Source organism: Pristiophorus japonicus, unplaced genomic scaffold, assembly GCF_044704955.1.
Source record: "Pristiophorus japonicus isolate sPriJap1 unplaced genomic scaffold, sPriJap1.hap1 HAP1_SCAFFOLD_29, whole genome shotgun sequence".
NCBI lineage: Eukaryota > Metazoa > Chordata > Chondrichthyes > Pristiophoridae > Pristiophorus > Pristiophorus japonicus.
In genome coordinates, this window is record NW_027252668.1 from 8,810,151 (window position 1) to 8,824,115 (window position 13,965).

A 13,965-nucleotide genomic window follows, 5' to 3' on the forward strand; every position below is an offset into this window, starting at 1 on the left:
TGCAAATCCCTATCTGTATATCCAGACGTCCATTGGCAGCATCACCTTCTGGATACAGGGAATACATTTTATACAATTTCTGCTGAATCAGAAAATTAATATTATAACCCAGCTGGTTTTATGGAAACAAATAATTCAGCAGATTTCCTATTGTAATGGTTTAATAACATTCGTCTTATATCGATGACGCCTGTTTCATTTCATTTCTAATGGAGAATATTGTTCCGATTTTGTTTAGTATTCCAGCACTGGGAGTGTTGTAATGAACATTCGCCGATGTCTGCTTGCCATTCTCGCCTGTTTCATCAAACGCAGGGAGAATACTTTCCAGTCCACCTGTCAAAGGATCAACAAAACCATCAAGATTAATTTGTAATGAACTCACACTCTTATTGCTAAAGCTAATTTTCTGTAAGCGTCACACTTACTGCTGCCCTCGTCCCTTGTCGCACATCAAATTTCACACTGCAGATATTAAACTTGAGGTTGAGGTGTGGGGCTGGGTCAATAGGGTATCGGTGTGGGGCTGGGTCAGTGGCATATCAGTGTGGGGCTGGGTCAGTGGCCTATCAGTGTGGGGCTGGGTCAGTGGGGTATCAGTGTGGGGCCGGGTCAGTGGGGTGTTGGTGTGGAACTGGGTCAGTTGGGTTTCGGTGTGGGGGTGGGTCAATGTGGTATCGGTGTGGGACTGGGTCAGTGGCGTGCCGGTGTGGGGCTGGGTCAGTAAGGTATCGGTGTGGGGCCGGGTCATTGGGGTATTGGTGTGGGGCCGGGTCAGTGGGGTATCGGTGTGGGGCTGGGTCAGTGGGGTATTGGTGTGGGGCTGGGTCTGTGGGGCATCGGTGTGGGGCTGGGTCAGTGGCGCACCGGTGTGGGGCTGGGTCAGTGGTGTGCCAGTGTGGGGCTGGGTCAGTGGAGTATCGGTGTGGGGCTGGGTCAGTCGGGTATCGGTCTGGGCCTGGTCAATGGGGTGTGGGGCTGTGTCAGGGGGGAATCGGTGTGAGGCTGGGTCAATGGGGGTGTGGGGCTGGGTCAGTCGGGTATCGGTGTGGGGCTGGGTCAGTATCATATCGGTTTGGGGCTGGTCAGTGAGGTATCGGTGTGTGGCTGGGTCAGTGGGCTATCGCTGAGGGGCTGGGTCAGTGGGGTATCGGTTTGGGTTTGAATCAGTGGGGTATCGGTGTGGGGCTGGATCAGTGGGTTATGAGTGTGGGGCTGGGTCAGTGAGGTATCGGTGTGGGGCTGGGACAGTAGTGTATCGGTGTGGGGCTGGGTCAGTGGGGTATCGGTGTCGGGCCGGATCAGTGAGGTATCGGTGTGGGGCTGGGTCAGTGGGGTATCGGTGTGGGCCCGGGTCAGTGGGGTATCGGTGTGGGGACAGGTCAGTTGGGTATCGGTGTGGGGCTGGGTCAGTGGGGTATCAGTTTGGGGATGGGTCAGTGGGGTATCGGTGTGGGGCTGGGTCAGTGCAGTATCAGTGTGGGGACAGGTCAGTGGGTTATCGGTGTGGGGCTGGGTCAGTGGGGTATCGGTGTTGGGCTGGCTCAGTGGGGTTACACAGTGCGTAACCCGGGGGGGATGGGCAGAGTGAGATCAGAGAGTGTGTAACCGGGGGCTCAGCGAGATCAATGTGTAACCCGGGGGCCCAGTGCGATGAGACAATATGTAACCCAGGGGCCCAGTGAGATCAGACAGTGTGTATCCAGGGGGTGGGCCCAGTGAGATCAGACAGCATGTAACCCGAGTAGGATGGGCCGAGTGAAATCAGACAGTGTGTAACCCGGGGGCCCAGTGAGATCAGACATTGTGTAACCTGGGGGCCCAGTGAGATCAGACAGTGTGTAACCCGGGAACCCGGTGAGATCAGACAGTGTGTAGCGCAGGGGCCCAGTGAGATCAGACAGTGTGCAACCCGGGATCCTAGTGAGATCTGACAGTGAGTAACCCGGGTGCCCAGTGAGATCACACAATGTGTAACCCAGAGAGGATGGGCCCAGTGAGATCAGAGTGTGTTTAAACGGGGGTCCAGTAAGATCAGTGTGTAACTTGGGGGCCCAGTGAGATCAGACAGTGTGTAACCCGGGGGCCCAGTGAGATCAGACAGTGTGTAACCCGGCTGTGGGTTTGCCCTCAGTCCCAGTGACGAGTTGCTGTTGACACCAAATGCAGGGATGATTTACAATGAGACATCAAATCCAGGATAAATTACATTGTGACACCAAATTGAGGATTTACTAATATCGTGACATCAAATCCAGGGTCCACTTACACTGAGACTACAACATTACATAGAATATATGGCACAGAAATGGACCATTCCGGCTAACCAGTCCCTGCTGGCATTTGTGCTCTGCTCAGGAATTAGAGAGCCTCAGTATGAGGAGTGGTCATGCCGGAGAAAGCAGCTCTAGTTGGGGTGAAAGGTGGGTAATGAATGAAGATATGATGGAGGAATCACATGGAGACTTGTGGGGCCTGGTGACAGATTATTGTCAGAAGCCCTTTCAGGCAGGCTGATGATTAGATGTAACCAGCACAACAACTGTATCCATCTGTTACTGTCCCAAAATCCCCAAATCTAATCTCACAAATTTATTTTTCAGTGAGAAATTTAGAGATGTGAAAGAAGGGAGGAATTGAGCTTTGCACATGAAAGAAGATTCCTTGAATGAACACATTGTGAGGCTATATTGTGACTTGTCTGTGTGAGGTTAAAATCATGAAATGGAAAAGGGCACGTCCAGTGACACTTATATTGCCAATATTGCTTTCTAAGTTAATCACTATATCCTAAGCTGACTATCCTATTGACTATCCCAATCACTAATCCCAATCCTATCAAATAACCACAAACCACACCCACTAACCCCTAAACCTACATCTAAACCCAGCCCCTAACCAAGGCTAAGAACATAAGAAAAATGAGCAGAAATAGGCCATCTGGCCCCTTGAGTCCACTCCACCATTCAATAAGATCATGGCTGATATGATCTTGGCCTCAATTCCACTTCCCTGCCCTCTCTCTATAACCCTTGACTTCCCTATCTTTCAAAAAGCAGTCTATCTGCAACTTAAGTATATTCAATGATCCAGCCTCCGTTGCTCTCTGGGGCAGAGAATTTCAAAGATTCACGACCCTCAGAGAAGAAATTCCTCCTTATTTCCGTTTTAAATGGGAGACCCCTTATGCTCAGACTGTGCCACCTACTTCTAGATTCTCCCACAAGAGTAAACAGAGATCAGTGGGGAAGCAAAAGATCTGATAAAGAAAGTATTTAAACAATTATTTTGATGCAAAAGTTACTGCAAGGTATGTTAGTAACAAGTTAATGTAATCAACTAACCCATCAAAATTAGCCAAGGCAATTACAAAGATCAGAACATTTCAAGGTTGATCACATGCAGTAAGTGTGGAGATGTATTAAACGCATTCAAAAATCGTTAAACAATACAGAAAATAACAGATTTCCAGTCTTAAGCAAGATAGTTCTTTCAAGGGTTGGTTTAACAGAAGTTCAAATGAGTGTAAAGTGAGACACGCCGGTTCAGTCCATGACACCCACAAGCCGTATACACAAACTTGGGATTTGATGTGGTAAAAGGTGAACTGGGTGAGAAGTGAAACAATCTAGAATAAGAAAAGGCCCAAAATGGAAGGGAAGGGAATATTAATTAGTCTCCTTTTATTCTGGAGAAATCAAATATTCGACACATGATGTTTGAAACAATATTTATGCAGAACATTAATCTCCAGCTCAGGTATCGGGTTATTCAGAGCAGCAGCAACAAAGTCAAAGTGCCAGAATGAACATGGTTCAGTGCCCAATGGGGGCCCAGTAAATCCTGTCCCATTCACGAAAGTGGTATTTGGTATTCACCCAGCATTCCCCGCGAAGGAGAATGTGCCGGCACCAGACAACAGGGGCCCAGTGCGCATGCGCGCGACCTGGCTGTATTTGGAGCATGCGCGGTGCATGGAATGGCGGAGTGGCTGTGGTGAAATGTGCTCCGCAAAACAGCTCCGCTTCAGCGGGGCGCAAGTGAGTAATGGACCAGCGGGTAGGCGGGAAGGCTTCCTAATCAACTGGTGCCCGCCGGAAGCCCGCAATAATAACCTGAATATCAGCGACTGCAGCCTCGAGGCTTTCTCCCGGTCACAGGCCCAGGTTAACGGCGGCCAACTTTGTAGAGGAAGGCAGGGTCAGTTCTCCGCCACCTTTGTTCAGTGAGCAGCAAAGCGCATGTGCGGCCATCTTGGTAAAGTAACAGCTTAGTTATTTTATTCTCGACACCTCGGATTTCTCACCTTCTCCAAAAGGCGCTGCTCAGTGCTAAGCTTCTGGTTACATCCCAGACAATTGTAACAGGAAAGCCCCAGAGCTGTTCACTCCCAGGGTTAGAACCCCCATGTACAGTCCCAGGGTTAGAATCCCCATGTATAGTTCCAGGGTTAGAGTCCCTTCATTATGTACTACTTCATTATGAATAGTGATTGTATTAAGTTCCTCCATCACTGTAGCCCCTTCATTATACACTTCAGTATTACTCTCAGTGACCGAGTGTTTTACTGTAATTAAACTGATCTCAGATTGTTTCTGTCAGATATTAACTCCTGCACGGTCCCAGCAAACACTCCCACTCCCTCGTCCCTCCGACGTTTTTGCAGAATTGCTTTGTGAAGACGGGCTCATGGAGAGAAACACCCTGAACGGAATGATCCCAAATTGTGCATCTCCAAGGGACAAGGCTCCCAGCTTTAATCATTCTCTGTCCTTTCCCCCCAGGCCCAGTTCCTTTGCTCAGATTCTGATAAAAGTAAATTGGGAAAAGTGCGCTTTGATTTTTACAGATTGAATTATTGCAGAGAGCTGCGCATGCGCGGTTCAGCCCCACCCCCTGTGTTGATTCCCAGTGAGCAGAAGAGCACATGCGCCCTCCCCTCCCCCAGCACTGCCTGTAATCGCCTTTCACTCAGTGAGTTGAAGAAGATGGTTTAAAACAGCCGGGAATGGAGACACTGTGACTCCGGGGTAAGGCATCAAGCAGAAGCCTCCTTACAGCAGCGCAGCGCTTTGGGAGCATGTCCGCAGATGGGCTCAAAGATCGGCATTGAGTCCGGGGGAAGTTCGGGGGAGTCAGGGGCTGTGTGTAAGGGGCAGAGTGGAGCAAGAACCAGTCTCAGTGCGTGGTGTGAGTCAGGGAAGGGAGAGGCTATTTTCGGGCTGTGTGTGTCCAGGGTAAGGGAGATAGAATGGTCAGAATCTGCTATTTACAATCTGCTGCTTTCTCTCTCCAAACCAGTAGTGAACGTTCCTGGTTTAGTTCCGTCGGGGGCTGTGTGTAAGAGGCAGAGTGGAGCAGGAACTAGTTCTGGAACTTGATGTGAGTGGGGGAAGCGAGAGGCCATTCTCGGGCTGTGTATGGACAGTGTAAGGTAACAGAGAAAGTGAACCACCTCGCTTTTTCCAATCATTGCTGCTTTCTTTTCCCAAATCAGTAGTAAATGTTCCTGATTCAGTTCCAATCTCACCGTGACTGTTGTTCTTGGGCAGTGAGCAGTGGAAACACAGCCTGACAGTGAGAATGTGGGGAGTTTCACAAAGTGCATCTATTGCAGGCACCAGGAGAGGAGTGTGGGAGAAGATATTTTAAAGACGGTTTATATTGTTTCGGTGAGCTGAGTTCTCCAGAACCATGTTGCTGATGATCGAGAGCTACATTGTCACTCCCTCAGATACATCATATTCACCCCACATCCATATCTTAGAACTAATAATGTTCTCGTATTATTATTCTCAGAGGAAAATTCTTCAACCAGTCAGAACAAATGTGATCTTTCCTTCACCCAGAATACAAGGAATAGTGCAGGCAGCTCCTTCTCACATACAGTAAGTAGATTATCACTCACAGAGCGCAGAGACACTGAACTGGCCTCAATCCTATTGTCACAGACATCAGAAGCTGTCAGTCCCACAGTGATCCAAAGTGGCAGAGTTACATTGTGAATCGTACAGCCACATGGAGCAGTAGAATTAGATGCTGTTTCACCATTGAAACAGATCACACTGACAGCTACATTAAACACCCACACTCACTTGCCAGAAACTGGCAGGTAGAGAATAAAAGACAATCATCAATCAGAAAAAATGTCAAACAGGTAGAATAAACCACACTCGCATATCAGAAGCTGATGGGTACAGAGCAAAAGCCATATTCATGTTTCAGACTCTGACGGATTCAGTATTTAACCCCCCGAACATACCAGAAGATGACAGGTGCAGAATAAAACCCACATTGCCGTACCATGGACTTTCAGATACAGTATACAACACACCCCCACCTATATGAAAGTGACAGTAACAGAATAAAATCCCCACTTGCATACCAGAGACTGTCAGGTAAAGTGTAAATCCCATGTGCACATATCGGAAAACTGAAAGGCAGTAAGTAAAATTGTTACTTGCATCGCAGAAACTGATCGGGGCAGAGTAAAACCCACACACACACATCTGAAAAATACATGTAGAAGGCAAAATCTTCACTCACACATCAGAGAAATACAGGCAAAAAGTAAAATTGATTCTCACGTTCACATATCAGAGACTGGCAAATACAGATTAAACCCAACCTACCATAGCAGAAACTGAGAGGCACAGATTAAACCTCAACACACACCAAAACCTGACAGTTGCAGAAAAAACACACACTTGCATATCAGAGACTGAGTGATACAGTATAAAACCCACACTCACATATCAGAGGCTGACATCTTAAAATCCATATTCCCACAACATAAATTGACATACAGTGACATGCCCATACTCACGAACCAGTAATTGACAGGTACAGGGTAAATATCTCTCTTTCATTCCAGAAACTGACGGGTACAAAGGAAAGGCCACTCACAATTAAACAGAAACTGGCAGTTACAGAGTGAGGCCCACAATCACATATCAGAACTTGACAGGTACAGAATAAAACCCAGGCTCCCATAATAGAAATGGAGAGATATAGAGAAAGGCCCACACTCACATACCAGAGACAGATAAATACAGAGTAAAACTCAGACTCATTTACCAAAGACCGACAGATTCAGCAGAAAACTCACCTCCATAACACAAATTGACAGTTTGAAAGTAAAACCAATACTCTATCAGGAGTTGGTGGTACACAGTAAAACAATACTAACATACTGGAGAATGACGGGTATGGAGTAGAGCTCACGTTCACATAACAGAAATGGACAGATACAGTACAGAACACACTCACACACCAAGTATGGAAAGAAACATAGAAAATAGGTGCAGGAGCTGGCCATTCGGCCCTTCGAGCCTGCACCACCATTCAAAATGATCAGGCTGATCATGCAACTTCAGTACCCTACTCCTGCTTTCTCTCCCTATCCCCTGATCCCCTTAGCCGTGAGGGCCACATCTAACTCCCTCTTGAAGATATCCAACAAACTGGACTCCACAACTTTCTGTGGTAGAGAATTGCACAGGTTTACCACTCTCTGGGTGAAAAAGTTTCTCCTCATTTCAGTCCGATATGGCTTACCCCTTATCCTTAGACTGTGACCCAGATTCTGGACTTCCCCAACATCGGAACATTCTTCCTGCCTCGAACCTGTCCACTCCCGTCATTATTTTATATGTTTCTATGAGATCCCCTCTCTTTCTTCTAAATTCCAGTGAGTGTAAGCCTAGCCGATCCAGTCTTTCTTCATATGTCAGTCCTGCCATCCCAGGAATCAGTCTGGTGAACCTTCGCTGCACTCCCTCAATAGCAAGCACATCCTTGCTCAGATTAATAGACCAAGACTGCACACAATACTCAAGGTGTGGTCTCACCAAGGCCCTGTACAACAGCAGTAAGACTTCCCTGCTCCTATACTCAGACCCCCTCGCTATGAATGCCAGCATGCCAGTTGCTTTCTTTACTGCCTGCTGGACCTGCATGTCTACCTTCAGTGACTGATGCACCATGACAACCAGGTCTCTTTGCACCTCGCATTTTACTAATCTGTCACCATTCAGATAATCTGCCTTCCTGTTTTTGCCACCAAAGTGGATAACCTCACAATAATCCACATTATACTGCATCTGCCATGCAATTGCCCATTCACCTAACCTGTCCAAGTCACCCTGCAGCCTCTTAGCATCCGACTCACAGCTCACACTGCCACCCAGCTTAGTGTCATCTGCAAACTTGGAGATATTACCTTCAATTCCATCGTCTAAATCATTAATATATAATGTAAATAGTTGGGATCAATGCACTGAACCTTGCAGCACCCGACTAGTCACTGCCTGCCATTCAGAAAAAGACCCGTTTATTCCTACTCTTTGCTTCCTGTCTGCCAACCGGTTCTCTATCCACGTCAATACATTACCCCCAATACCATGTGCTTTAATTTTGCACACTGATCTCTTGTGTGGGACCTTGTCAAAAGTCGTTTGAAATTCCAAATACACCACATCCACTGTTTCTCCCTTATCCACTCCACTAGTTACATCCTCAAAAAACTCTCGAAGATTTGTCAAGCATGAATTCCCTTTCATAAATCCATGCTGACTTGGACCAATCCTGTCACTGCTTTCCAAATGATCTTCTATTACATCTTTAATAATTGATTCCAGCATTTTCCCCACCACCGATGTCAGGCAAACCGGTCTATAATTTCCTGTTTTCTCTCCCCCCTCCTTTTTTTAAAAAGTGGGGTTACATTAGCTACCCTCCAATCTATAGGTACTGATCCAGAGACCATGAAATTCCGGAAAATGACCACCAATGCATCTACTATTTCTAGGGCCACTTCTTTAACTACTCTGGGATGCAGACTATCAGACCCTGGGGATTTATCGGCCTTCGGTCCCATCAGTTTCCCTACAACCATTTCCTGACTAATAAGGATTTCCCTCAGTTCCTCCTTCCCGTTAGACCCTCGGTCCCCTAGTAATTTCGGGAGGTTATTCGTGTCTTCCTTAGTGAAGACAGAACCAAAGTATTTGTTCAATTGATCTGCCATTTCCTTGTTCCCAATTATGAATTCACCTGATTCTGACTGCAAGGGACCACGTTTGTCTTCATTAATCTTTTTCTCTTCACATATCTATAGAAGCTTTTGCAGTCAGTTTTTAATGTTCCCTGCAAGCTTATTCTCATACTCTATTTTCCCCCTCCTAATTAGACCCTTTGTCCTCCTCTGCTGAATTCTAAATTTCTCCCAGTCCTCAGGTTTGCTGCTTTTTCTGGCCAATTTATATGCCTCTTCCTTGGATTTAACACTATCCTTAATTTCCCTTGTTAGCCACGGTTGAGCCACCTTTCCGGTTTTATTTTATGCCAGACAGGGATGTACAATAGTTATAATGCATCCATGTGATCTTTAAATGTCTGCCATTGCCTATCCACCGTCAAACCTTTAAGTATCATTCGCCAGTTTATCTTAGCCAAATCACGTCTCATACCATTGAAGTTTCCTTTAAGTTCAGGACCCTAGTCTCTGAGTTAACTGTGTCGCTCTCCAGCTTAATGAAGAATTCTACCATATTATAGTCACTCTTCCCCAAGGGGCCACGCATGACCAGATTGCTAATTAATCCTGTCTCATTACACAAGACCCAGTCTAGGATGGCCTGCTCTCCAGTTGGTTCCTCGACAAATTGGTCTAGAAAATCATCCCTTATACACTCCAGGAAATCCACCTCCACAGTATTGCTACAAGTTTGGTTAACCCAATCAATATCTAGGTTAAGGTCACCCATGATAACTGCTGTACCCTTATTGCACGCGTCCCGAATTTCCTGTTTGATGCCATCCCCAACCTCGCTACTACTGTTTGGTGGTCTGTACACAACCCCAACGAACATTTTCTGACCTTTGGTGTTTCACAGCTCTACCCATATAGATTCCACATTATCCCAGCCAATGTCCTTCCTTACTATTGCATTAACCTCCTCTTTAACCATTAACACTACCCCACCTCCTTTTCCTTTCTGGCTATCCTTCCTGAATATTGAATACCCCTGGATGTTATGTTCCCAGCCTTTGATTACCCTGGAGCCATGTCTCAGTAATCCCAATTACATCATATTCGTTAACAGCTATCTGTGCAGTTACTTCGTTCACCTTATTATGAATGCTTCTCGCTTTGAGACTCAGAGCTTTCAGGTTGTGTTTTTTAAACACTCTTTGTCCTTTTAGAATAATGTTGTAATATGGCCCTTTTTGATACAGAATGAAACCCACAGGCAATTACCAGAAATTGACAGGTACAGGATAAAATCCACGCTCTCGTATCAGAAACTAACATACAGAGTAAAACCCTCATCCACATACCAGAGATGTACAGATACAGAATCAAATCCACACTCCCATACCAGACACGCACTATATATCAGAAAATAAGAACATAAGAAATAGGAGCAGGAGTAGCCATATGGCCCCTCGAGTCTGCTCCACCATTTAATATGATCATAGACTCAGGACCACTTCCCTGCCCGCTCCCCATAACCCCTTATTCCCTTATCAGTTAAGACAATGTCTATCTCTGTCTGAAATATATTCAATGTCCCAGCTTCCACAGGTCTCTGAGGCAGCGAATGCCACAGGTTTATACCCCGCTGAGAGAAGAAATTCCTCCTCACCTCAGTTTTAAATGGGTGGCCCCTTTCTAAGATTATGCCCCCAAGTTCTAGTCTCCCCGATCAGTGAAAACATCCTCTCTGATACCACCTTGTCAAGCCCCCTCATTATCTTATACATTTCGATAAATCACCTCTCATTCGTTCTTCTGAATTCAATGAGTAGAGGCCCAACCTCCTCAATCTTTTCTCATAAGTCAACCCCTCATCTCCGGAATCAACCTACTGAACCTTCTCTCAACTTCCTCCAAAGCAAGTATATCCTTTCATAAATATGGAAACCAAAACTGCATGCAGTATTCCAGGTGTGGCCTCACCAATAACCTGTGTAACTGTAGCAAGATTTCCCTGCTTTTATACTCCAGCCCCTTTGCAATAAAGGCCAAGATTCCGTTGGCCTTCCTGATCATTTGCTGTACCTGCATACTAACCTTTTGTGTTTCATGCACAAGTACCCCCACGTCCCGCTGTACTGCAGCACTTTGCAATCTTTCTCCATTTAAATAATAACTTGCTCTTTGATTTTTTTCTGCCATAATGCATGACCTCACACTTTCCCACGTTATACACCATCTGCCAAATTTTTGCCCACTCACTTAGCCTGTCTGTGTCCTTTTACAGATTAATTGTGTCCTTCTCACACATTGCTTTTCCTCCCATCTTTATATCGCCAGCAAACTTGGCTACGTATCAGTCGGTCCCTTCTTCCAAGTCGTTAATATAGATTGTAAATAGTTGGGGTCCCAGCACTGATTCCTGCGGCACCCCACTAGTTACTGATTGCCAACCCAAGAATGAACTATTCACCCCACCTCTCTGTTTTCTGTTAGTTAGCCAATCCTCTATCCATGCTAATATATTACCCCCAGCCCGTGAACTTTTATCTTGTGCAGTAAACTTTTATGTGGCACCTTGACAAATGCCTTCTGGGAGCCCAAATACACCACACCCACTTTATCCACCATGTTCATTACATGCTCAAAGAATTCCAGCAAATTTGTCAAACTTAACTTCCCCTTCATAAATCCATGCTGACTCTGCCTGACCGAATTATGCTTTTCCAAATGTCGTGCTAATGCTTCTTTAAGAATGAACTCTTCAACATTTTCCCAACCACAGTTGTTAGGCGAACTGGTCTATAGTTTCCTGCTTTTTGTCTACCTCATTTTTAAACGAGTGCGGCTCCCGGCTCCCGGGGCCCCGGGCGACACGGAGTGCGGCTCCCGGGGGCCCTGAATCAGAGCCACCGGGCCCGGCACCAGCAACCGCCGGGGGCAGCACCTCCCCCACTCCAGGAAAACAACAACTTGCATTTATACAACAGGCCCAGCAATTCCCAGCCGCTCTGTATCAGGGGGTGCGCTGGATGTGGAAGTCGCTCCCTGGCCTCCTGTGTGGGTCTGTTTGTTGCATCAGTTTGAGCTGGATGGAGAGGGGGGAGAAGCTGCTGGGTTTCACCTCCAGTACTTCTGGGCCCAGTGGGACCAACAATTTCCCATGTGGGCCTGTCGAGGGAGGTGGGTTCCCTTCCCTGAAGGACAGCAGTGACCCAGATGTGGTTTTACGACAATCTGGCAGCTTTCATGGTCACTTTTTTCTGGTGCCGGCCCCACAAATGACCAGATTCATTAAGCTCAATTTCACAACCTGCCTTTGTGTTTTTGTGGGTTCTCTCTCACACTCCCTTTTTCCTGTTTGAAATTCACTTTGCAGGATGTTAAAAGAGGAGGATTTGTAGACTGGAAGCTGAAACCAAACGTCACCAATATCTGACAGTCACTCGCTACATCGGGACTGGAATATCATCAGCTTTTGACCATGGAAGCAGAAGGCACCATTCACAGTGGGGAGAAATGGTACACGTGCTCTGTGTGTGGACAAGGCTTCAGCCAATCGTCCAAACTGGAGAGACACAAATGCAGTCACACTGGGGAGAAACCGTGTAAATGTGGGGATTGTGGGAAACGTTTCAACTACCCGTCCCAGCTAGAAACACATCGGCGAGTTCACACTGGGGAGAGGCCATTCACCTGCTCCAACTGTGGGAAGGGATTCACTCTGTTATCCAACCTGCTGATACACCAGCGAGTTCACACTGGGGAGAGACCGTTCACCTGCTCCGACTGTGGGAAGGGATTCACTACATCATCCAGCCTGCTGACACACCAGCGAGTTCACACTGGGGAGAGACTGTTCACATGCTCCAAGTGTGGGAAGGGATTCACTGCATCATCCAGCCTGCTGATACACCAGCGAGTTCACACTGGGGAGAGGCCGTTCACCTGCACCGACTGTGGAAAGGGATTCACTCAGTTATCCCACCTGCTGGCACACCAGCGAGTTCACACTGGAGAGAGGCCGTTCACCTGCTCCGACTGTGGGATGGGATTCACTACATCATCGCACCTGCTGAGGCATCAGCGAGTTCACACCGGGGAGAGGCCATTCACCTGCTCTGAGTGTGGGAAGGGATTCACTGAATCATCCAGCCTGCTGAGACACCAGCGAGGTCACACTGGGGAGAGACCGTTCACCTGTTCAGACTGTGGGAAGGGATTCACTCGGTCATCTGACCTGCTGATACACCAGCGAGTTCACACTGGGGAGAGGCCATTCACCTGCTCTGACTGTGGGAAGGGATTCACTGCATCATCCCAACTGCTGAAACACCAGCGAGTTCACACTGGGGAGAGGCCGTTCACCTGCTCTGACTGTGGGAAGGGATTCACGACATCATCCAACCTGCTGACACACCAGCGAGTTCACACTGGGGAGAGGCCATTCACGTGCTCTGAGTGTGGGAAGGGATTCTCTCTGTATGGCAACCTGCTGAGACACCAGCGAGTTCACAAGTGAACGCAGCGGTTGGATTCTGCTGTTAATCGCATTCTGGACTGCATTGTCTTCATTTTGATAGTTGGGGTTTATAACTCCTGTAACGCTGATGTTAATAACTCCTGTAACTGGAAAGGGGTTTAATATTTGGGACACAGACACATAAATTAGTGTTGCTTTCAACACATTGCTGTGGTTTTTTGTCTTTCCCACCTGAGGGTTTAGCATCACCAGACTGGAGCTGAGAAACGACAATCTGTGGGGAGGATCTTACAGGGGGAACAGAACTTCAGCCTGGAGTCAGTCCTTCAGGGCCACACTGAGATCACCTCATTCTTCTGAACTCCAATGTGTATCGGCCCAACCTACTCAACCTATCATCATAAATCAATCCCATCAACTCCGGAATCTGCAGCAGACATGAGCAAGGACCTGAGGCTTATTAAAAGGCACATATTTCATTACAGACAAGGTTACCGTGGGA

General features: G+C 47.0%; 1 protein-coding gene across 8 annotated transcripts; it reads left to right on the forward strand.

The window, feature by feature from the left end:
- Positions 1 to 3,914: 3,914 nt before the first annotated feature.
- On the forward strand, positions 3,915 to 13,636 carry LOC139248312 (zinc finger protein 432-like). Of its 8 annotated transcripts, none has more exons than XM_070872100.1 (3): positions 3,915 to 4,200; positions 5,800 to 5,888; positions 12,360 to 13,636. In XM_070872100.1, exon 3 carries the CDS (start codon positions 12,465 to 12,467, stop codon positions 13,500 to 13,502), a length of 1,038 nt encoding a protein of 345 aa, XP_070728201.1. In that variant the 5' UTR covers positions 3,915 to 4,200; positions 5,800 to 5,888; positions 12,360 to 12,464; the 3' UTR covers positions 13,503 to 13,636. The 8 variants fall into 8 exon arrangements, with proteins under 8 accessions (XP_070728201.1, XP_070728200.1, XP_070728204.1 ...); XM_070872099.1 differs by having other exon boundaries at positions 3,915 to 4,040; XM_070872102.1 differs by lacking the exon at positions 3,915 to 4,200 and adding an exon at positions 4,240 to 4,257.
- Positions 13,637 to 13,965: the final 329 nt, after the last annotated feature.

What these genes read in the sequence shown, in the direction of transcription:
- LOC139248312 (XM_070872100.1), top strand. Translation starts at nt 12,465, where the DNA reads ATGGAAGCAGAAGGCACCATTCACAGTGGGGAGAAATGGTACACGTGC.